Source organism: Hemiscyllium ocellatum, chromosome 46, assembly GCF_020745735.1.
Source record: "Hemiscyllium ocellatum isolate sHemOce1 chromosome 46, sHemOce1.pat.X.cur, whole genome shotgun sequence".
Lineage (NCBI taxonomy): Eukaryota > Metazoa > Chordata > Chondrichthyes > Orectolobiformes > Hemiscylliidae > Hemiscyllium > Hemiscyllium ocellatum.
The window spans coordinates 8827207-8853505 of record NC_083446.1 but is presented as its reverse complement, the minus strand read 5'-3'; the positions used below and the strand labels follow the sequence as shown (position 1 = coordinate 8853505).

The 26299-nt window shown below is 46.0% G+C and overlaps 1 protein-coding gene across 1 annotated transcript in view; it reads right to left on the bottom strand.

The window, feature by feature from the left end:
• LOC132836189 (neurexin-2-like) overlaps window positions 1-26299 on the bottom strand; it is a 1025492-nt gene that overhangs the window by 214915 nt on the left and 784278 nt on the right. The window contains exon 20 of the mRNA XM_060855516.1: window positions 24686-24867. Within this exon, the coding sequence (XP_060711499.1) occupies window positions 24686-24867 (182 nt within the window). The remainder of the gene's footprint in view (window positions 1-24685; window positions 24868-26299) is intronic.

Genomic DNA, 26299 nt, shown 5'->3' with positions numbered 1-26299 from the left:
CATATCTGTAACACTTTCCACATCTGTACCGAGTCCATATCGGTATCTAGTCCATACCTATAACCCGTTCCAAATCCGTACTGAGTCCATATTGGAATCTAGTTCATATCTGTAACCCATTCCACATCTGTACCGAGTCCATGTCGGTATCTTGTCCATACCTATAACCCATTCCAAATCTGTACTGAGCCCATAATGGTGTCTAGTCCATATCTGTAACCCATTCCACATCCGTATCGAGCCCATACCGGTATCTAGTCAAGAACTGTGTCCCATTCCACATTTGTACAAAGTCGATATTGGTATCTAGTCCAAATATGTTACCCATTCCACAGCCATACTGACTCCATAACAGTATCTAGTCCATATCTGTAACCCATTCCATATCCGTACTGAGTCCATATCGGTATCTCGTCCATATCTGTAACCCATTCCACATCTGTACCGAGCCCATATCGGTGTCTAGTCCATATCTGTAACCCATTCCATATCCATACTGAGTCCATATCGGTATCTAGTCCATAACTGTAACATCTTCCACATCTGTACTGAGTCCATATCGGCATCTAGCCCACATCTGTAACCCATTCCACATCTGTACACAGTCCATATCTGTGTCTAGTCCATATCTGTAACCCATTCCACATCCGTACTGAGTCCATATCCGAATCTAGTCCATATCTGTAACCCATTCCACATCTGTACACAGTCCATATCTGTGTCTAGTCCATATCTGTAACCCATTCCACATCCGTACTGAGTCCATATCAGAATCTAGCCCACATCTGTAACCCATTCCACATATGTACAGACTCCATATCTGTATCTAGTCCATATCTGTGACCCATTCCACATCCTTATCGAGTCCACATCGGTATCTAGTCCATATCTGTAATCCATTCCACATCTGTACAGAGTCCATATTGGAATCTAGTCCATATCTGTAACACATTCCACATCTGTACCGAGTCCATGTCGGTATCTAGTCCATACCTATAACCCATTCCAAATCCGTACTGAGCCCATAATGGTGTCGAGTCCATATCTGTAACCCATTCCACATCCATACTGAGTCCATATCGGTATCTAGTCCATATCTGTAACCCATTCCATATCCATACTGAGTCCATATCGGTATCTAGTCCATAACTGTAACATCTTCCACATCTGTACTGAGTCCATATCGGCATCTAGCCCACATCTGTAACCCATTCCACATCTGTACACAGTCCATATCTGTGTCTAGTCCATATCTGTAACCCATTCCACATCTGTACTGAGTCCATATCCGAATCTAGTCCATATCTGTAACCCATTCCACATCTGTACACAGTCCATATCTGTGTCTAGTCCATATCTGTAACCCATTCCACATCCGTACTGAGTCCATATCAGAATCTAGCCCACATCTGTAACCCATTCCACATATGTACAGACTCCATATCTGTATCTAGTCCATATCTGTGACCCATTCCACATCCTTATCGAGTCCACATCGGTATCTAGTCCATATCTGTAATCCATTCCACATCTGTACAGAGTCCATATTGGAATCTAGTCCATATCTGTAACACATTCCACATCTGTACCGAGTCCATGTCGGTATCTAGTCCATACCTATAACCCATTCCAAATCCGTACTGAGCCCATAATGGTGTCTAGTCCATATCTGTAACCCATTCCACATCCATACTGAGTCCATATCGGGATCTAGCCCATATCTGTAACCCATTCCACATCTGTATCGAGTCCATATCGGTATCTAGTCAAGAACTGTGTCCCATTCCACATTTGTACAGAGTCCATATTGGTATCTAGTCCAAATATGTTACCCATTCCACAGCCATACTGACTCCATAACAGTATCTAGTCCATATCTGTAACCCATTCCATATCCGTACTGAGTACATATCGGTATCTAGTCCATATCTGTAACCCATTCCACATCCGTATCGAGTCCATATCGGTATCTGGTCAAGAACTGTGTCCCATTCCACATTTGTACAGAGTCCATATTGGTATCTAGTCCAAATATGTTACCCATTCCACAGCCATACCGACTCCATAACAGTATCTAGTCCATATCTGTAACCCATTCCACATCTGTACAGACTCCATATCTGTATCTAGTCCATATCTGTGACCCATTCCACATCCTTATCAAGTCCACATCGGTATCTAGTCCATATCTGTAATCCATTCCACATATGTACAGAGTCCATATTGGAATCTAGTCCATATCTGTAACACTTTCCACATCTGTACCGAGTCCATATCGGTATCTAGTCCATACCTATAACCCGTTCCAAATCCGTACTGAGTCCATATTGGAATCTAGTTCATATCTGTAACCCATTCCACATCTGTACCGAGTCCATGTCGGTATCTTGTCCATACCTATAACCCATTCCAAATCTGTACTGAGCCCATAATGGTGTCTAGTCCATATCTGTAACCCATTCCACATCCGTATCGAGCCCATACCGGTATCTAGTCAAGAACTGTGTCCCATTCCACATTTGTACAAAGTCGATATTGGTATCTAGTCCAAATATGTTACCCATTCCACAGCCATACTGACTCCATAACAGTATCTAGTCCATATCTGTAACCCATTCCATATCCGTACTGAGTCCATATCGGTATCTAGTCCATATCTGTAACCCATTCCACATCTGTACCGAGCCCATATCGGTATCTAGTCCATATCTGTAACCCATTCCATATCCATACTGAGTCCATATCGGTATCTAGTCCATAACTGTAACATCTTCCACATCTGTACTGAGTCCATATTGGCATCTAGCCCACATCTGTAACCCATTCCACTTCTGTGCTGAGCCCATAACGGTATCCATTCCATAACTGTTATCCCTGTGCTGAAAATGTGTTGCTGGAAAAGCGCATCAGGTCAGGCAGCAACCAAGGTGCAGGAGAATCGACATTTCGGGCATGGGTCCTTCTTCAGGAATGAGGAGAGTGTGCCAAGCAGGCTAGGATTAAAGGTAGGGAGGAGGGACTTGGGGGATGAGCATTGGAAATGTGATAGGTGGAAGGAGGTCCAGGTGAGGGTGATAGGCCGGAGTGGGGATGGGAGTGGAGAGGTCATGCAGAAGACTGCAGGTTCGGAAGGCGGTGCTGAGTTCGAGTGGAGATCGGCGTGGAGGCGGTGTTAGGCATGGTGACGGAGATTGGCGTAGGGGTGGAGACGCTTACAGCGTGGTGGTTGTGCGGATGTGGAATGGGTTACAGTTATGGACTAGATACCGATATGGACTCAGTACAGATAACTGTAACCCATTCCACATCCGTAGTGAGTCCATATCGGTATCTAGCAAATATCTGTAACATATTCCACATCCATACCGAGTCCATATCGGTATCTAGTCCATATCTGTATTCCATTCCACATCCGTACCGAGTCCAAATCGGTATCTAGACCATATCTGTTACCATTTCAAATCTGTACCGAGTCCATATCGGTATCTCATCCATATCTGTAACCCATTCCACATCCGTACAGACTCCATATCGGTATCCAGTCTATAACTGTGTCCTATTCCACATTTGTACGGAGTCCATATTGGGATCTAGTCCATATCTGTAACCCATTCTTCATCCGAACCCAATCCATATCGGTATCTAGTCCATATCTGTAACCCATTCCATATCCATACTGAGCCCATATCAGTATCTAGTCCATATGTGTAACCCATTCCTCATCCGTACCGAGTCCATATCGGTATCTAGTCCGTATCTGTAACCCATTCCACATCCATATCGAGTCCATATCTGTATCCAGCCCATATCTGCAACCCACTCCAAATCCGTACAGAGTCCATATTGGTATCTAGTCCATATCTGTAACCCATTCCAAATCTGCACTGACTCCATATCGGTATCTCGTCCATATCTGTAATCCATTACAAATCCGAACCAAGTCCATATTGGTATCTAGTCCATATCTGTAACCCATTCCATATCCGTACTGAGCCCATATCAGTATCTAGTCCATATCTGTAACCCATTCCACATCCGTACGTCGTCCATAACGGCATCTAGTTCATACCTGTTACCCATCCCACATCCATACAGAGTCATAACGGTATCTAGTCCATAACTGTAACCCTGCGCAGAAAATGTGTTGCTGGAAAAGCGCAGTAGGTCAGGCAGCATCCAAGGAGCAGGAGAATTGACATTTCAGGCATGAGCCCTTCAAGGTGAGGGTGATAGGCCGGAGTGGGGATGGGGGCGGAGAAGATTGCAGGTTCGGAAGGCGGTGCTGAGTCCGAGTGGAGGTCGGCGTAGAGGCGGTGTTAGACATGGTGACGGAGATTGGCGTAGGGGTGGAGACGCTTACAGCGTGGTGGTTGTGCGGATGTGGAATGGGTTACAGTTATGGACTAGATACCGATATGGACTCAGTACAGATAACTGTAACCCATTCCACATCCGTACTGAGTCCATATCGGTATCTAGTCCACATCTGTAACCCATTCCACATCCATACTGACTCCATATCAGTATCTCGTCCATATCTGTAACCCATTCCACATCCGTACTGAGTCCATATCGGTATCTAGTCCACATCTGTAACCCACTCCACATTCAAACTGAGTCCATATCGGTATCTAGTCCATATCTGTAACCTATTCCACATCTGTACTGAGTCCATATCGGTATCTAGTCCATATCTGTAACACATTCCACATCCGTATCGAGTCCATACCGGTATCTAGTCAAGAACTGTGTCCCATTCCACATTTGTACAGAGTCCATATTGGTATCTAGTCCAAATATGTTACCCATTCCACAGCCATACTGACTCCATAACAGTATCTAGTCCATATCTGTAACCCATTCCATATCCGTACTGAGTCCATATCGGTATCTAGCTGCAAATGTGTTGCTGGTCAAAGCACAGCAGGTTAGGCAGCATCTCAGGAATAGAGAATTCGACGTTTCGAGCATAAGCCCTTCATCAGGAATAAGAGAGATGAAGGGCTTATGCTCGAAACGTCGAATTCTCTATTCCTGAGATGCTGCCTAACCTGCTGTGCTTTGACCAGCAACACATTTGCAGCTGTGATCTCCAGCATCTGCAGACCTCATTTTTTACCCATATCGGTATCTAGTCCATATCTGTAACCCATTCCACATCTGTACTGAGTGCATATTGATACCTTGTCCATATCTGTAACCCATCCCATATCTGTACTGAGTCTATATTAATATCTAGTCCATATCTGTAACCCATTCTACATCTGTACAGAGTCCTTATCGGTATCTAGTCCACATCTGTAACCCATTCCACATCTGTACCGAGCCCATATCGGTATCTAGTCCATATCTGTAACCCATTCCATATCCATACTGAGTACATATTGGTATCTAGTCCATAACTGTAACATCTTCCACATCTGTACTGAGTCCATATCGGCATCTTGCCCACATCTGTAACCCATTCCACGTCTGTGCTGAGCCCATAACGGTATCTCGTCCATATCTGTAGCCCATTCCACATCTGTACTGAGGCCATATCGATATCTAGTCCATATCTGTTACCAATTCCACATTTGTACCGAATCCATATCGGTATCTAGTCCATATTTGTATCCCATTCCACATCCATACTGAGTCCATATCGGTATCTAGTCCACATCTGTAACCCATTCCACATCCAAACTGAGTCAATATCGGTATCTAGTCCACATCTGTAACCCATTCCACATCCATACAGAGTCCATATCGGTATCTAGTCTGTATCTGTAACCCATTCCACATCTGTACCGAGTCCATATCGGTATCTAGTCCATACCTGTAACCCATTCCACATCCGTACTGTGTCCATATCGGTATCTAGACCATATCTGTAACCCATTCCACATCCGTACTGAGTCCATATCGGTATCTAGTCCGCATCTGTAACCCGTTCCACATCCGTACTGAGTCCATATCGGTACCTAGTCCATATCTGTAACCCATTCCATATCCATACTGAGCCCATATCAGTATCTAGTCCATATGTGTAACCCATTCCTCATCCGTACCGAGTCCATATCGGTATCTAGTCCGTATCTGTAACCCATTCCACATCCGTATCGAGTCCATATCTGTATCCAGCCCATATCTGCAACCCACTCCAAATCCGTACAGAGTCCATATCGGTATCTAGTCCATATCTGTAACCCATTCCAAATCTGCACTGACTCCATATCGGTATCTCGTCCATAGCTGTAACCCATTCCACATCCGTATCGAGTCCATATCTGTATCCAGCCCATATCTGCAACCCACTCCAAATCCGTACAGAGTCCATATCGGTATCTAGTCCATATCTGTAACCCATTCCAAATCTGCACTGACTCCATATCGGTATCTCGTCCATATCTGTAACCCATTACAAATCCGAACCAAGTCCATATTGGTATCTAGTCCATATCTGTAACCCATTCCATATCCGTACTGAGCCCATATCAGTATCTAGTCCATATCTGTAACCCATTCCACATCCGTACGTAGTCCATAACGGCATCTAGTCCATACCTGTTACCCATCCCACATCCATACAGAGTCATAACGGTATCTAGTCCATAACTGTAACCCTGCGCAGAAAATGTGTTGCTGGAAAAGCGCAGTAGGTCAGGCAGCATCCAAGGAGCAGGAGAGTTGACATTTCAGGCATGAGCCCTTCAAGGTGAGGGTGATAGGCCGGAGTGGGGATGGGGGCGGAGAAGACTGCAGGTTCGGAAGGCGGTGCTGAGTCCGAGTGGAGATCGGCGTGGAGGCGGTGTTAGACATGGTGACGGAGATTGGCGTAGGGGTGGAGACGCTTGCAGCGTGGTGGTTGTGCGGATGTGGAATGGGTTACAGTTATGGACTAGATACCGATATGGACTCAGTACAGATAAGTGTAACCCATTCCACATCCGTACTGAGTCCATATCGGTATCTAGTCGGTATCTGTAACCCATTTCACATCTGTTCCGAGTCCATATCGGTATCTAGTCCATACCTGTAACCCATTCCACATCTGTACTGAGTCCATATCGGTATCTAGTCCATATCTGTAACCCATTCCACATCCGTACTGAGTCCATATCGGTATCTAGTCCATACCTGTAACCCATTCCTCATCCGTACCGAGTCCATATCGGTATCTAGTCCGTATCTGTAACCCATTCCACATCCGTACCGAGTCCATATCGGTATCTCGTCCATATCTGTAACCCATTCCAAATCCGTACCAAGTCCATATCGGTATCTCGTCCATATGTGTTACCCATTCAACACCTGTACGTAGTCCATATTGATATCTAGTCCATATCTGTAACTCATTCCACATCTGTATTGAGTCCATAGCGGAATCTAGTCCATATGTGTAACCCATTCCTCATCCGTACCGAGTCCATATCGGTATCTAGTCCGTATCTGTAACCCATTCCACATCTGTACCGAGTCCATATCGGTATCTAGTCCATATCTGTAACCCATTCCACATCCATACCGAGTCCATATTGTTATCTAGTCCATAGCTGTAACCCATTCCACATCCGTATCGAGTCCATATCTGTATCCAGCCCATATCTGTATCCAGCCCATATCTGCAACCCACTCCAAATCCGTACAGAGTCCATATCGGTATCTAGTCCATATCTGTAACCCATTCCAAATCTGCACTGACTCCATATCGGTATCTCGTCCATATCTGTAACCCATTCCAAATCCGTACCAAGTCCATATCGGTATCTAGTCCATATGTGTTACCCATTCAACACCTGTACTGAGTCCATATTGATATCTAGTCCATATCTGTAACTCATTCCACATCGGTATCGAGTCCATATCGGTATCTAGTCCATATCTGTAACCCATTCCACATCTGTACCGAGTCCTTATTGGTCTCTAGTCCATATCTGTGACCTATTCTACATCTGTAATGAGTCCATAGCGGAATCAAGTCCATATGTGTAACCCATTCCTCATCCGTACCGAGTCCATATCGGTATCTAGTCCGTATCTGCAACCCATTCCACATCTGTACCGAGTCCATATCGGTATCTAGTCCATATCTGTAACCCATTCCACATCCATACCGAGTCCATATTGTTATCTAGTCCATAGCTGTAACCCATCCCACATCCGTACCGAGTCCATATCAGTATCTAGTCCATATCTGTAGCCCATTCCACACCCATACGGAGTCCATAACGGTATCTAGTCCATACCTGGAGCCCATTCCACATCCATACAGAGTCCATATCGGTATCTAGTCTGTATCTGTAACCCATTCCACATCTGTACCGAGTCCATATCGGTATCTAGTCCATATCTGTAACCCATTCCATATCCATACTGAGCCCATATCAGTATCTAGTCCATATGTGTAACCCATTCCTCATCCGTACCGAGTCCATATCGGTATCTAGTCCGTATCTGTAACCCATTCCACATCCATATCGAGTCCATATCTGTATCCAGCCCATATCTGCAACCCACTCCAAATCCGTACAGAGTCCATATTGGTATCTAGTCCATATCTGTAACCCATTCCAAATCTGCACTGACTCCATATCGGTATCTCGTCCATATCTGTAACCCATTACAAATCCGAACCAAGTCCATATTGGTATCTAGTCCATATCTGTAACCCATTCCATATCCGTACTGAGCCCATATCAGTATCTAGTCCATATCTGTAACCCATTCCACATCCGTACGTCGTCCATAACGGCATCTAGTTCATACCTGTTACCCATCCCACATCCATACAGAGTCATAACGGTATCTAGTCCATAACTGTAACCCTGCGCAGAAAATGTGTTGCTGGAAAAGCGCAGTAGGTCAGGCAGCATCCAAGGAGCAGGAGAATTGACATTTCAGGCATGAGCCCTTCAAGGTGAGGGTGATAGGCCGGAGTGGGGATGGGGGCGGAGAAGATTGCAGGTTCGGAAGGCGGTGCTGAGTCCGAGTGGAGGTCGGCGTGGGGGCGGGGTTAGACATGGCGACAGAGATTGGCGTAGGGGTGGAGACGCTTACAGCGTGGTGGTTGTGCGGATGTGGAATGGGTTACAGTTATGGACTAGATACCGATATGGACTCAGTACAGATAACTGTAACCCATTCCACATCCGTACTGAGTCCATGTCGGTATCTAGTCCACATCTGTAACCCATTCCACATCCATACTGACTCCATATCAGTATCTCGTCCATATCTGTAACCCATTCCACATCCGTACTGAGTCCATATCGGTATCTAGTCCACATCTGTAACCCATTCCACATTCAAACTGAGTCCATATCGGTATCTAGTCCATATCTGTAACCTATTCCACATCTGTACTGAGTCCATATCGGTATCTAGTCCATATCTGTAACACATTCCACATCCGTATCGAGTCCATACCGGTATCTAGTCAAGAACTGTGTCCCATTCCACATTTGTACAGAGTCCATATTGGTATCTAGTCCAAATATGTTACCCATTCCACAGCCATACTGACTCCATAACAGTATCTAGTCCATATCTGTAACCCATTCCACATCTGTACTGAGTGCATATTGATACCTTGTCCATATCTGTAACCCATCCCATATCTGTACTGAGTCTATATTAATATCTAGTCCATATCTGTAACCCATTCTACATCTGTACAGAGTCCTTATCGGTATCTAGTCCACATCTGTAACCCATTCCACATCTGTACCGAGCCCATATCGGTATCTAGTCCATATCTGTAACCCATTCCATATCCATACTGAGTACATATTGGTATCTAGTCCATAACTGTAACATCTTCCACATCTGTACTGAGTCCATATCGGCATCTTGCCCACATCTGTAACCCATTCCACGTCTGTGCTGAGCCCATAACGGTATCTCGTCCATATCTGTAGCCCATTCCACATCTGTACTGAGGCCATATCGATATCTAGTCCATATCTGTTACCAATTCCACATTTGTACCGAATCCATATCGGTATCTAGTCCATATTTGTATCCCATTCCACATCCATACTGAGTCCATATCGGTATCTAGTCCACATCTGTAACCCATTCCACATCCAAACTGAGTCAATATCGGTATCTAGTCCACATCTGTAACCCATTCCACATCCATACAGAGTCCATATCGGTATCTAGTCTGTATCTGTAACCCATTCCACATCTGTACCGAGTCCATATCGGTATCTAGTCCATACCTGTAACCCATTCCACATCCGTACTGAGTCCATATCGGTATCTAGTCTGCATCTGTAACCCGTTCCACATCCGTACTGAGTCCATATCGGTACCTAGTCCATATCTGTAACCCATTCCATATCCATACTGAGCCCATATCAGTATCTAGTCCATATGTGTAACCCATTCCTCATCCGTACCGAGTCCATATCGGTATCTAGTCCGTATCTGTAACCCATTCCACATCCGTATCGAGTCCATATCTGTATCCAGCCCATATCTGCAACCCACTCCAAATCTGTACAGAGTCCATATCGGTATCTAGTCCATATCTGTAACCCATTCCAAATCTGCACTGACTCCATATCGGTATCTCGTCCATAGCTGTAACCCATTCCACATCCGTATCGAGTCCATATCTGTATCCAGCCCATATCTGCAACCCACTCCAAATCCGTACAGAGTCCATATCGGTATCTAGTCCATATCTGTAACCCATTCCAAATCTGCACTGACTCCATATCGGTATCTCGTCCATATCTGTAACCCATTACAAATCCGAACCAAGTCCATATTGGTATCTAGTCCATATCTGTAACCCATTCCATATCCGTACTGAGCCCATATCAGTATCTCGTCCATATCTGTAACCCATTCCACATCCGTACGTAGTCCATAACGGCATCTAGTCCATACCTGTTACCCATCCCACATCCATACAGAGTCATAACGGTATCTAGTCCATAACTGTAACCCTGCGCAGAAAATGTGTTGCTGGAAAAGTGCAGTAGGTCAGGCAGCATCCAAGGAGCAGGAGAGTTGACATTTCAGGCATGAGCCCTTCAAGGTGAGGGTGATAGGCCGGAGTGGGGATGGGGGCGGAGAAGATTGCAGGTTCGGAAGGCGGTGCGGAGTTCGAGTGGAGATCGGCGTGGAGGCGGTGTTAGACATGGTGACGGAGATTGGCGTAGGGGTGGAGACGCTTGCAGCGTGGTGGTTGTGCGGATGTGGAATGGGTTACAGTTATGGACTAGATACCGATATGGACTCAGTACAGATAACTGTAACCCATTCCACATCCGTACTGAGTCCATATCGGTATCTAGTCCACATCTGTAACCCATTCCACATTCAAACTGAGTCCATATCGGTATCTAGTCCATATCTGTAACCTATTCCACATCTGTACTGAGTCCATATCGGTATCTAGTCCATATCTGTAACACATTCCACATCCGTATCGAGTCCATACCGGTATCTAGTCAAGAACTGTGTCCCATTCCACATATGTACAGAGTCCATATTGGTATCTAGTCCAAATATGTTACCCATTCCACAGCCATACTGACTCCATAACAGTATCTAGTCCATATCTGTAACCCATTCCATATCCGTACTGAGTCCATATCGGTATCTAGTCCATATCTGTAACCCATTCCACATCTGTACTGAGTGCATATTGATACCTTGTCCATATCTGTAACCCATCCCATATCTGTACTGAGTCTATATTAATATCTAGTCCATATCTGTAACCCATTCTACATCTGTACAGAGTCCTTATCGGTATCTAGTCCACATCTGTAACCCATTCCACATCTGTACCGAGCCCATATCGGTATCTAGTCCATATCTGTAACCCATTCCATATCCATACTGAGTACATATTGGTATCTAGTCCATAACTGTAACATCTTCCACATCTGTACTGAGTCCATATCGGCATCTAGCCCACATCTGTAACCCATTCCACGTCTGTGCTGAGCCCATAACGGTATCTCGTCCATATCTGTAGCCCATTCCACATCTGTACTGAGGCCATATCGATATCTAGTCCATATCTGTTACCAATTCCACATTTGTACCGAATCCATATCGGTATCTAGTCCATATTTGTATCCCATTCCACATCCATACTGAGTCCATATCGGTATCTAGTCCACATCTGTAACCCATTCCACATCCAAACTGAGTCAATATCGGTATCTAGTCCACATCTGTAACCCATTCCACATCCATACAGAGTCCATATCGGTATCTAGTCTGTATCTGTAACCCATTCCACATCTGTACCGAGTCCATATCGGTATCTAGTCCATACCTGTAACCCATTCCACATCCGTACTGTGTCCATATCGGTATCTAGTCCATATCTGTAACCCATTCCACATCCGTACTGAGTCCATATCGGTATCTAGTCCGCATCTGTAACCCGTTCCACATCCGTACTGAGTCCATATCGGTACCTAGTCCATATCTGTAACCCATTCCATATCCATACTGAGCCCATATCAGTATCTAGTCCATATGTGTAACCCATTCCTCATCCGTACCGAGTCCATATCGGTATCTAGTCCGTATCTGTAACCCATTCCACATCCGTATCGAGTCCATATCTGTATCCAGCCCATATCTGCAACCCACTCCAAATCCGTACAGAGTCATATCGGTATCTAGTCCATATCTGTAACCCATTCCAAATCTGCACTGACTCCATATCGGTATCTCGTCCATATCTGTAACCCATTACAAATCCGAACCAAGTCCATATCGGTATCTAGTCCATATCTGTAACCCATTCCATATCCGTACTGAGCCCATATCAGTATCTAGTCCATATCTGTAACCCATTCCACATCCGTACGTAGTCCATATCGACATATAGTCCATATCTGTAGCCCATTCCACACCCATACGGAGTCCATAACGGCATCTAGTCCATACCTGTTACCCATCCCACATCCATACAGAGTCCATAACGGTATCTAGTCCATAACTGTAACCCTGCGCAGAAAATGTGTTGCTGGAAAAGCGCAGTAGGTCAGGCAGCATCCAAGGAGCAGGAGAATTGACATTTCAGGCATGAGCCCTTCAAGGTGAGGGTGATAGGCCGGAGTGGGGATGGGGGCGGAGAAGATGGCAGGTTCGGAAGGCGGTGCTGAGTCCGAGTGGAGGTCGGCGTGGGGGCGGGGTTAGACATGGCGACAGAGATTGGCGTGGGGGTGGAGACGCATGCGGCGTGGTGGTTGTGCGGATGTGGAATGGGTTACAGTTATGGACGAGATACCGATATGGACTCAGTACAGATAACTGTAACCCATTCCACATCCGTATCGAGTCTATATCAGTATCTAGTCCATATGTGTAACCCATTCCTCATCCGTACCGAGTCCATATCGGTATCTAGTCGGTATCTGTAACCCATTCCACATCTGTTCCGAGTCCATATCGGTATCTAGTCCATACCTGTAACCCATTCCACATCCGTACTGTGTCCATATCGGTATCTAATCCATACCTGTAACCCATTCCACATCCGTACTGTGTCCATATCGGTATCTAGTCCATAACTGTAACCCATTCCACATCCGTACTGTGTCCATATCGGTATCTAGTCCATATCTGTAACCCATTCCACATCTGTACCGAGTCCATATCGGTATCTAGTCCATACCTGTAACCCATTCCTCATCCGTACCGAGTCCATATCGGTATCTAGTCCGTATCTGTAACCCATTCCACATCCGTACCGAGTCCATATCGGTATCTCGTCCATATCTGTAACCCATTCCAAATCCGTACCAAGTCCATATCGGTATCTAGTCCATATGTGTTACCCATTCAACACCTGTACGTAGTCCATATTGATATCTAGTCCATATCTGTAACTCATTCCACATCTGTATTGAGTCCATAGCGGAATCTAGTCCATATGTGTAACCCATTCCTCATCCGTACCGAGTCCATATCGGTATCTAGTCCGTATCTGTAACCCATTCCACATCTGTACCGAGTCCATATCGGTATCTAGTCCATATCTGTAACCCATTCCACATCCATACCGAGTCCATATTGTTATCTAGTCCATAGCTGTAACCCATTCCACATCCGTATCGAGTCCATATCTGTATCCAGCCCATATCTGCAACCCACTCCAAATCCGTACAGAGTCCATATCGGTATCTAGTCCATATCTGTAACCCATTCCTCATCTGTACCGAGTCCATATCGGTATCTAGTCCATATGTGTTACCCATTCAACACCTGTACTGAGTCCATATTGATATCTAGTCCATATCTGTAACTCATTCCACATCTGTATCGAGTCCATATCGGTATCTAGTCCATATCTGTAACCCATTCCACATCTGTACCGAGTCCTTATTGGTCTCTAGTCCATATCTGTGACCTATTCTACATCTGTAATGAGTCCATAGCGGAATCAAGTCCATATGTGTAACCCATTCCTCATCCGTACCGAGTCCATATCGGTATCTAGTCCATATCTGTAACCCATTCCACATCCATACCGAGTCCATATTGTTATCTAGTCCATAGCTGTAACCCATTCCACATCCGTATCGAGTCCATATCTGTATCCAGCCCATATCTGCAACCCACTCCAAATCCGTACCGAGTCCATATCGGTATCTAGTCCGTATTGGTAACCCATTCCTCATCTGTACCGAGTCCATATCGGTATCTAGTCCGTATTGGTAACCCATTCCAAATCTGCACAGACTCCATATCGGTATCTAGTCCATATCTGTAACCCATTCCAAATCCGTACCATGTCCATATCGGTATCTACTCCATATGTGTTACCCATTCCACACGTGTACTGAGTCCATATTGATATCTAGTCCATATCTGTAACCCATTCCATATCCGTACTGAGCCCATATCGGTATCTAGTCCATAACTAGAACCCATTCCTCATCTGTACTGAGTCCATATTAGTATATAGTCCATATCTGTAACCTACTCCACATTCGTACTGAGTCCATATCGATATCTAGTCCATACCTGTAACCCATTCTACATCTGGACTGAGTCCATATCTGTAACCCATTCCACAACTGTATCGAGTCTATATCTGTATCCAGCCCATATTTGCAACCCACTCCAAATCCGTACCGAGTCCATATCAGTATCTAGTCCATATCTGTAACCCATTCCACATCCGTACGGAGTCCATATCAGTATCTAGTCCATATCTGTAACCCATTCCACATTCGTACGGAGTCCATATCAGTATCTAGTCCATATCTGTAGCCCATTCCACACCCATACGGAGTCCATAACGGCATCTAGTCCATACCTGTTACCCATCCCACATCCATACAGAGTCCATAACGGTAATAGTCCATAACTGTAACCCTGCGCAGAAAATGTGTTGCTGGAAAAGCGCAGTAGGTCAGGCAGCATCCAAGGAGCAGGAGAATTGACATTTCAGGCATGAGCCCTTCTTCAGGAATGAGGAGAGGGTGCCAAGCAGGCTAAGATAAAAGGTAGGGAGGAGGGACTTGGGGGAGGAGAGTTGGAAATGTGATAGGTGGAAGGAGGTCCAGGTGAGGGTGATAGGCCGGAGTGGGCGTGGGGGCGGAGAGGTCATGCAGAAGATTGCAGGTTCGGAAGGCGGTGCTGAGTCCGAGTGGAGGTCGGCGTGGTGGCGGGGTTAGACATGGTGACGGAGATTGGAGTGGGGGTGGAGACGCATGCGGCGTGGTGGTTGTGCGGATGTGGAATGGGTTACAGTTATGGACGAGATACCGATATGGACTCAGTACAGATAAGTGTAACCCATTCCACATCCGTACTGAGTCCATATCGGTATCTAGTCCATATGTGTAACCCATTCCTCATCCGTACCGAGTCCATATCGGTATCTAGTCCGTATCTGTAACCCATTCCACATCTGTACCGAGTCCATATCGGTATCTAGTCCATACCTGTAACCCATTCCACATCCGTACTGTGTCCATATCGGTATCTAGTCCATAACTATAACCCATTCCACATCCGTACTGAGTCCATATCGGTATCTAGTCCATATCTGTAACCCATTCCACATCCGTTCTGAGACCATATCGGTATCTAGTCCATATCTGTAACCCATTCCACATCCGTTCTGAGACCATATCGGTATCTAGTCCATACCTGTAACCCATTCCACATCCGTACTGTGTCCATATCGGTATCTAGTCCATAACTATAACCCATTCCACATCCGTACTGAGTCCATATCAGTATCTAGTCCATATGTGTAACCCATTCCTCATCCGTACCAAGTCCATATCGGTATCTAGTCCGTTTCTGTAACCCATTCCACATCTGTACCGAGTCCATATCGGTATCTAGTCCATAACTGTAACCCATTCCACATCCGTACTGAGTCCATATCGGTATCTAGTCCATATCTGTAACCCATTCCATATCCGTACTGAGCCCATATCAGTATCTAGTCCATATCTGTAACCCATTCCAGATCCGTACGGAGTCAATATCGGTATCTAGTCCATATCTGTAACCCACTCCACATCTGCACCGAGTCCATATTGTTATCTAGTCCATAGCTGTAACCCATTCCACATCTGTATCGAGTCCATATCTGTATCCAGCCCATATCTGCAACCCACTCCAAATCCGTACAGAGTCCATATCGGTATCTAGTCCATATCTGTAACCCATTCCAAATCTGCACTGACTCCATATCGATATCTCGTCCATATCTGTAACCCATTCCAAATCCGTACGGAGTCAATATCGGTATCTAGTCCATATCTGTAACCCATTCCACATTTGTACAGAGTCCATATCAGTATCTAGTCCATAACTGTAACCCATTCCACATCCGTACTGAGTCCATATCGGTATCTAGTCCGTATCTGTAACCCATTCCACATCCGTACCGAGTCCATATCGGTATCTAGTCCGTATCTGTAACCCATTCCACATCTGTACAGAGTCCATAACGGTATCTAGTCCATATCTGTAACCCATTCCACATCTGGACTGAGTCCATATCTGTAACCCATTCCACATCCGTACTGAGTCCATATCAGTATCTAGTCCATAACTGTAACCCATTCCACATCCGTACTGAGTCCATATCGGTATCTAGTCCATATCTGTAACCCATTCCACATCCATACTGAGTCCAGATCGGCATCTAGTCCATATCTGTAACCCATTCCACATCTGTACTGAGTCCATATCGGTATCTAGTCCATATCTGTAACCCATTTCACATCTGTACTGAGTCCATATCGGTATCTAGTCCATATCTGTAACCCATTCCACATCTGTACCGAGTCCATATCGGTATCTAGTCCATATCTGTAACCCATTCCACATCCATACCGAGTCCATATTGTTATCTAGTCCATAGCTGTAACCCATTCCACATCCGTATCGAGTCCATATCTGTATCCAGCCCATATCTGCAACCCACTCCAAATCCGTACAGAGTCCATATCGGTATCTAGTCCATATCTGTAACCCATTCCAAATCTGCACTGACTCCATATCGGTATCTTGTCCATATCTGTAACCCATTCCAAATCCGTACCAAGTCCATATCGGTATCTAGTCCATATGTGTTACCCATTCAACACCTGTACTGAGTCCATATTGATATCTAGTCCATATCTGTAACTCATTCCACATCTGTATCGAGTCCATATCGGTATCTAGTCCATATCTGTAACCCATTCCACATCTGTACCGAGTCCTTATTGGTCTCTAGTCCATATCTGTGACCTATTCTACATCTGTAATGAGTCCATAGCGGAATCAAGTCCATATGTGTAACCCATTCCTCATCCGTACCGAGTCCATATCGGTATCTAGTCCATATCTGTAACCCATTCCACATCCATACCGAGTCCATATTGTTATCTAGTCCATAGCTGTAACCCATTCCACATCCGTATCGAGTCCATATCTGTATCCAGCCCATATCTGCAACCCACTCCAAATCCGTACCGAGTCCATATCGGTATCTAGTCCGTATTGGTAACCCATTCCTCATCTGTACCGAGTCCATATCGGTATCTAGTCCGTATTGGTAACCCATTCCAAATCTGCACAGACTCCATATCGGTATCTAGTCCATATCTGTAACCCATTCCAAATCCGTACCATGTCCATATCGGTATCTACTCCATATGTGTTACCCATTCCACACGTGTACTGAGTCCATATTGATATCTAGTCCATATCTGTAACCCATTCCATATCCGTACTGAGCCCATATCGGTATCTAGTCCATAACTAGAACCCATTCCTCATCTGTACTGAGTCCATATTAGTATATAGTCCATATCTGTAACCTACTCCACATTCGTACTGAGTCCATATCGATATCTAGTCCATACCTGTAACCCATTCTACATCTGGACTGAGTCCATATCTGTAACCCATTCCACATCTGTACTGAGTCCATATCGGTATCTAGTCCATAATTGTAACCCATTCCACATCCGTACTGAATCCATATCGGCATCTAGTCCATATCTGTAGCCCATTCCACACCCATACGGAGTCCATAACGGTATCTAGTCCATATCTGGAGCCCATTCCACATCCATACAGAGTCCATAACGGTATCTAGTCCATAACTGTAACCCTGCGCAGAAAATGTGTTGCTGGAAAAGCGCAGTAGGTCAGGCAGCATCCAAGGAGCAGGAGAATCGACATTTCAGGCATGAGCCCTTCTTCAGGAATGAGGAGAGGTGCCAAGCAGGCTAAGATAAAAGGTAGGGAGGAGGGACTTGGGGGAGGAGCGTTGGAAATGCGATAGGTGGAAGGAGGTCCAGGTGAGGGTGATAGGCCGGAGTGGGCGTGGGGGCGGAGAGGTCATGCAGAAGATTGCAGGTTCGGAAGGCAGTGCTGAGTCCGAGTGGAGATCGGCGTGGGGGCGGGGTTAGACATGGTGACGGAGATTGGCGTGGGGGTGGAGACGTATGCGGCGTCGTGGTTGTGCGGATGTGGAATGGGTTACAGTTATGGACTAGATACCGATATGGACTCAGTACAGATAACTGTAACCCATTCCACATCCGTACTGAGTCCATATCGGTATCTAGTCCATATCTGTAACCCATTCCTCATCTGTACCGAGTCCATATCGGTATCTAGTCCATATCTGAAACCCATTCTATATCCGTACTGAGCCCATATCAGTATCTAGTCCATATCTGTAACCCATTCCACATCCGTCCTGAGTCCATATCGGTATCTAGTCCATATCTGTAACCCATTCCATATTCGTACTGAGCCCATATCAGTATCTAGTCCATATCTGTAACCCATTCCACATCCGTATCGAGTCTATATCAGTATCTAGTCCATATGTGTAACCCATTCCTCATCCGTACCGAGTCCATATCGGTATCTAGTCCATATCTGTAACCCATTCCACATCTGTACCGAGTCCATATCGGTATCTAGTCCATATCTGTAACCCATTCCAAATCCGTACCATGTCCATATCGGTATCTACTCCATATGTGTTACCCATTCCACACGTGTACTGAGTCCATATTGATATCTAGTCCACATCTGTAACCCATTCCATATCCGTACTGAGCCCATATCGGTATCTAGTCCATAACTAGAACCCATTCCACATCTGTACTGAGTCCATATTAGTATCTAGTCCATATCTGTAACCTACTCCACATCCGTACTGAGTCCATATCGATATCTAGTCCATATCTGTAACCCATTCCACATCTGTTCCGAGTCCATATCGGTATCTAGTCCATACCTGTAACCCATTCCACATCCGTACCGTGTCCATATTGTTATCTAGTCCATAGCTGTAACCCATTCCACATCCGTATCGAGTCCATATCTGTATCCAGCCCATATCTGCAACCCACTCCAAATCCGTACAGAGTCCATATCGGTATCTAGTCCATATCTGCAACCCATTCCAAATCTGCACTGACTCCATATCGGTATCTCGTCCATATCTGTAACCCATTCCAAATCCGTACCAAGTCCATATCGGTATCTAGTCCATATGTGTTACCCATTCAACACCTGTACTGAGTCCATATTAGTATCTAGTCCATATCTGTAACCTACTCCACATCCGTACTGAGTCCATATCGATATCTAGTCCATATCTGTAACCCATTCCTCATCCGTACCGAGTCCATATCGGTATCTAGTCCGTATCTGTAACCCATTCCACATCTGTTCCGAGTCCATATCAGTATCTAGTCCATACCTGTAACCCATTCCACATCCGTACTGCGTCCATATCGGTATCTAGTCCGTATCTGTAACCCATTCCACATCTGTACTGAGTCCATATCAGTATCTAGTCCATATCTGTAACCCATTCCACATCCATACCGAGTCCATATTGTTATCTAGTCCATAGCTGTAACCCATTCCACAACTGTATCGAGTCTATATCTGTATCCAGCCCATATTTGCAACCCACTCCAAATCCGTACAGAGTCCATATCAGTATCTAGTCCATATCTGTAACCCATTCCACATCCGTACGGAGTCCATATCAGTATCTAGTCCATATCTGTAACCCATTCCACATTCGTACGGAGTCCATATCAGTATCTAGTCCATATCTGTAGCCCATTCCACACCCATACGGAGTCCATAACGGCATCTAGTCCATACCTGTTACCCATCCCACATCCATACAGAGTCCATAACGGTATCTAGTCCATATCTGGAGCCCATTCCACATCCATACAGAGTCCATAACGGTAATAGTCCATAACTGTAACCCTGCGCAGAAAATGTGTTGCTGGAAAAGCGCAGTAGGTCAGGCAGCATCCAAGGAGCAGGAGAATTGACATTTCAGGCATGAGCCCTTCTTCAGGAATGAGGAGAGGGTGCCAAGCAGGCTAAGATAAAAGGTAGGGAGGAGGGACTTGGGGGAGGAGAGTTGGAAATGTGATAGGTGGAAGGAGGTCCAGGTGAGGGTGATAGGCCGGAGTGGGCGTGGGGGCGGAGAGGTCATGCAGAAGATTGCAGGTTCGGAAGGCGGTGCTGAGTCCGAGTGGAGGTCGGCGTGGTGGCGGGGTTAGACATGGTGACGGAGATTGGCGTGGGGGTGGAGACGCATGCGGCGTGGTGGTTGTGCGGATGTGGAATGGGTTACAGTTATGGACGAGATACCGATATGGACTCAGTACAGATAAGTGTAACCCATTCCACATCCGTACTGAGTCCATATCGGTATCTAGTCCATATCTGTAACCCATTCCACATCCGTACCGAGTCCATATCGGTATCTAGTCCATATCTGTAACCCATTCTTCATCCGTACTGAGTCCATATCGGTATCTAGTCCATATCTGTAACCCATTCCACATCCGTTCTGAGACCATATCGGTATCTAGTCCATATCTGTAACCCATTCCACATCCGTTCTGAGACCATATCGGTATCTAGTCCATACCTGTAACCCATTCCACATCCGTACTGTGTCCATATCGGTATCTAGTCCATAACTATAACCCATTCCACATCCGTACTGAGTCCATATCAGTATCTAGTCCATATGTGTAACCCATTCCTCATCCGTACCAAGTCCATATCGGTATCTAGTCCGTTTCTGTAACCCATTCCACATCTGTACCGAGTCCATATCGGTATCTAGTCCATAACTGTAACCCATTCCACATCCGTACTGAGTCCATATCGGTATCTAGTCCATATCTGTAACCCATTCCATATCCGTACTGAGCCCATATCAGTATCTAGTCCATATCTGTAACCCATTCCAGATCCGTACGGAGTCAATATCGGTATCTAGTCCATATCTGTAACCCACTCCACATCTGTACCGAGTCCATATTGTTATCTAGTCCATAGCTGTAACCCATTCCACATCTGTATCGAGTCCATATCTGTATCCAGCCCATATCTGCAACCCACTCCAAATCCGTACAGAGTCCATATCGGTATCTAGTCCATATCTGTAACCCATTCCAAATCTGCACTGACTCCATATCGATATCTCGTCCATATCTGTAACCCATTCCAAATCCGTACGGAGTCAATATCGGTATCTAGTCCATATCTGTAACCCATTCCACATTTGTACAGAGTCCATATCAGTATCTAGTCCATAACTGTAACCCATTCCACATCCGTACTGAGTCCATATCGGTATCTAGTCCGTATCTGTAACCCATTCCACATCCGTACCGAGTCCATATCGGTATCTAGTCCGTATCTGTAACCCATTCCACATCTGTACAGAGACCATAACGGTATCTAGTCCATATCTGTAACCCATTCCACATCTGGACTGAGTCCATATCTGTAACCCATTCCACATCCGTACTGAGTCCATATCAGTATCTAGTCCATAACTGTAACCCATTCCACATCCGTACTGAGTCCATATCGGTATCTAGTCCATATCTGTAACCCATTCCACATCCATACTGAGTCCAGATCGGCATCTAGTCCATATCTGTAACCCATTCCACATCTGTACTGAGTCCATATCGGTATCTAGTCCATATCTGTAACCCATTTCACATCTGTACTGAGTCCATATCGGTATCTAGTCCATATCTGTAACCCATTCCATATCCGTACTAAGCCCATATCAGTATCTCGTCCATATCTGTAACCCATTTCACATCCGTATCGAGTCCATATCGGTATCTAGTCCATATCTGTAACCCATTCCATATCCATACTGAGTCCATATCGGTATCTAGTCCGTTTCTGTAACCCATTCCACATCTGTACCGAGTCAATATCGGTACCTAGTCCATATCTGTAACCCATTCCACATTTGTACAGAGTCCATATCAGTATCTAGTCCATATGTGTAACCCATTCCTCATCCGTACCGAGTCCATATCGGTATCTAGTCCGTATCTGTAACCCATTCCACATCTGTACCGAGTCCATATCGGTATCTAGTCCATATCTGTAACCCATTCCACATCCGTACTGTGTCCATATCGGTATCTAGTCCATAACTGTAACCCATTCCACATCCGTACTGAGTCCATATCGGTATCTAGTCCATATCTGTAACCCATTCCATATCCGTACTGAACCCATATCAGTATCTAGTCCATAACTGTAACCCATTCCACATCCGTACCGAGTCCATATCGGTATCTAGTCCGTATCTGTAACCCATTCCACATCTGTACCGAGTCCATATTGTTATCTAGTCCATAGCTGTAACCCATTCCACATCCGTATCGAGTCCATATCTGTATCCAGCCCATATCTGCAACCCACTCCAAATCCGTACAGAGTCCATATCGGTATCTAGTCCATATCTGTAACCCATTCCAAAGCTGCACTGACTCCATATCGGTATCTCGTCCATATCTGTAACCCATTCCAAATCCGTACCAAGTCCATATCGGTATCTAGTCCATATGTGTTACCCATTCCACACCTGTACTGAGTCCATATTGATATCTAGTCCATATCTGTAACCCATTCCATATCCGTACTGAGTCCATATCGGTATCTAGTCCAGATCTGTAACCCATTCCACATCCGTACTGAGTCCATATCGGAATCTAATCCATATCTGTAACCCATTCCACATCCGTACTGAGTCCGTATCGGTATCTAGTCCATACCTGTAACCCATTCTACATCTGTACCCAGTCCATATCGGTATCTAGTCCATATCTGTAACTCATTCCACATCTGTACTGAATCCATATCAGTATCTAGTCCATAACTGTAACCCATTTCACATCTGTGTGAGTCCATATCGGCATCTAGTCCATATCAGTGACTAATCCCCGTCTGTAACAGGTTGAGATGTTTATGTAGTGGATACCTGTTACAGTCAGAGTTAATGTTGTTTTCGGGACATGGCTAGTATTCGGGTTAGAAACATTATTTGGATTAGGATTCGCGTTGATGTTAAGTTGAATCCAGTTCACCTCTCGCTCTGTGCTGCAGTTGCACAGACATGGTGGAGCCCTCCCGAGGGTGAACTGTCTCCATCCGTACATAATCATGGCGACATCAGCACACTGAAGCAGTCAGTACGACAGCAAAAACACTGATCCGCATCAACACGCATTCTCAGAGACTGTTCTCCGAGCAGCCCAACACACCACGACCTCCATCACCACCTGCAACCTTTCAAAAGCCCCTTGTGAAAATTCCCAACACCTCACCGTGGGTCTGGAACACTATCAGTGCTGACTGAAACTGCCATGAGTCAGACAGCCGTCAAACTGGCAAGATGTGGTGTGGCTTTCCACTTACCCTCTGACATGGGCACAGACACCTGCGCTACATGGGAAAACCGCTCCCACTGTATTCCCGAGCGGCTCGAACTCCTGACACCGACAACACTGAACCTTTTCCCGGCAGCTCATCGGACGCGCGGTCAACGCTGCTTGGCATGACATTTACTCCAACATCGCGACCCTTCAACCTCCGCCCGTGAGCATGGAAACAACTCTCGGCCTGTGAGGGACTGACATCAGTTTGCTGAAACCACGAGGGCCCACGCACCAATTGCGCAAGACCGAACAACTCCGTGGGAGAACTCGGAAGAAATTTCTGCCAACCTCAAAACAGCTTAGGCCTACTCCCGCCATCTTGGCCAACCAATGGCAATAGCCGACCAAGGAAATGGCGCCACAACGGCCCAACACAGAGCCAACATCCTCCCAAAACGAACAGCCCGATCGCCACCGCACCAGTTCAGAGAGGGGAAAGGACTTACTATTTGCAGCTGTAGGTAGTCACCCAGGCCCGAGGCACTGTCCACGCGCACCAAGATGGCGTCTTTCTGCTGCGTGCTGAAGCCGACGGCCAGGCGGTCAGCTCGGGTGCTCGGTCGGTCGTTGGGAGGCCACGTGTACGTGATGGAGGCACCGCCCCGGCCGAAGATGTACGTGGTGCCAGCTGTACGGGAACACAAAGCAACGGGGTTTATCCGATTGGCACCACACCCGCCCATCCCCTACCAACCAACATCAAACACAGCCAGGAACTTCCTTCCATATCTGACCCCCTGTTCCAGGGAGGGCTTGATTGACAATGGTGGAGAGGGAGCTTTACTCTATCTAACCTCGTGCTTTCCCTGTCCTGGGGAGTGTTTGATGGGGGACTGTGTAGAGGGAGCTTTACTCTGTATCTGACCCCGTGCTGCCCCTGTCCTGGGGAGTGTTTGAAGGGGACAGTGTAGAGGAAGCTTTACTCTGTATCTAACCCTGTGCTGTCCCTGTCCTGGGGAGTGTTTGATGGAGGACAGTGTAGAGGGAGCTTTACTCTATATCTCACCCTGTGCTGTCCCTGTCCTGGGGAGTGTTTGATGGAGGACAGTGTAGAGGGAGCTTTACTCTGTATCTCATCCTGTGCTGTTCCTGTCCTGGGGAGTGTTTGAGAGGAGACAGTGTAGAGGGAGCTTTACTCTGCATCTAACCCAGTGCTGTCCCTGTCCTGGGGAGTGTTTGATGGAGGACAGTGTAGAGGGAGCTTTACTCTGTATCTCATCCTGTGCTGTTCCTGTCCTGGGGAGTGTTTGAGAGGAGACAGTGTAGAGGTAGCTTTACTCTGTATCTAACCCCATGCTGTCCCTGTCCTGGGGAGTGTTTGATGGAGGACAGTGTAGAGGGAGCTTTACTCTGCATCTAACCCAGTGCTGTCCCTGTCCTGGGGAGTGTTTGAGTGGGATAGCGTAGAGGGAGCTTTACTCTGTATCTAACCCCGTGCTGTCCCTGTCCTGGGGAGTGTTTGATGGGGATAGCGTAGAGGAAGCTTTACTCTGTATCTAACCCCGTGCTGTCCCTGTCCTGGGGAGTGTTTGATGGGGAACAATGTAGAGGTAGCTTTACTCTGTATCTAACCCCGTGCTGTCCCTGTCCTGGGGAGTGTTTGATGGGGGACAATGTAGAGGGAGCTTTACTCTGTATCTAACCCAGTGCTACCTTGGGAAATGTTTGATGGCCCAAGGGTCTTTGTGGAGATTTTCAGGAACCCAGGTGAGTGTGTGTGTGTATGTGTGTGTGTGTGTGTGTGGGTAAGCATGTGTGTGTGTGAGAGTGTGTGTATGTCTGTGTGCATGTGTGTCTGTGTGAGTGTGTAGTGTCTGTGTTTTTGTGTGTGCGTGTCTGTGTGTGTGAGTGTGTAGTGTCGGTGTGTGTGTCTATGTGAGTGTGAGTGTGAGTGTGCGTGTCTGTGCGCGGGTGAGTGTCTGTGTGTGTCTGAGTGAGTATGTAGTCTCGGTGTGTGTGTCTATGTGAGTGTGTGTGCCTGTGTGCGCGTGTGTGTGTCTGTGTGAGTGTGTAGTGTCGGTGTGTGTATCTGTGTGAATGTGTGTTTTGGATGAGTGTAT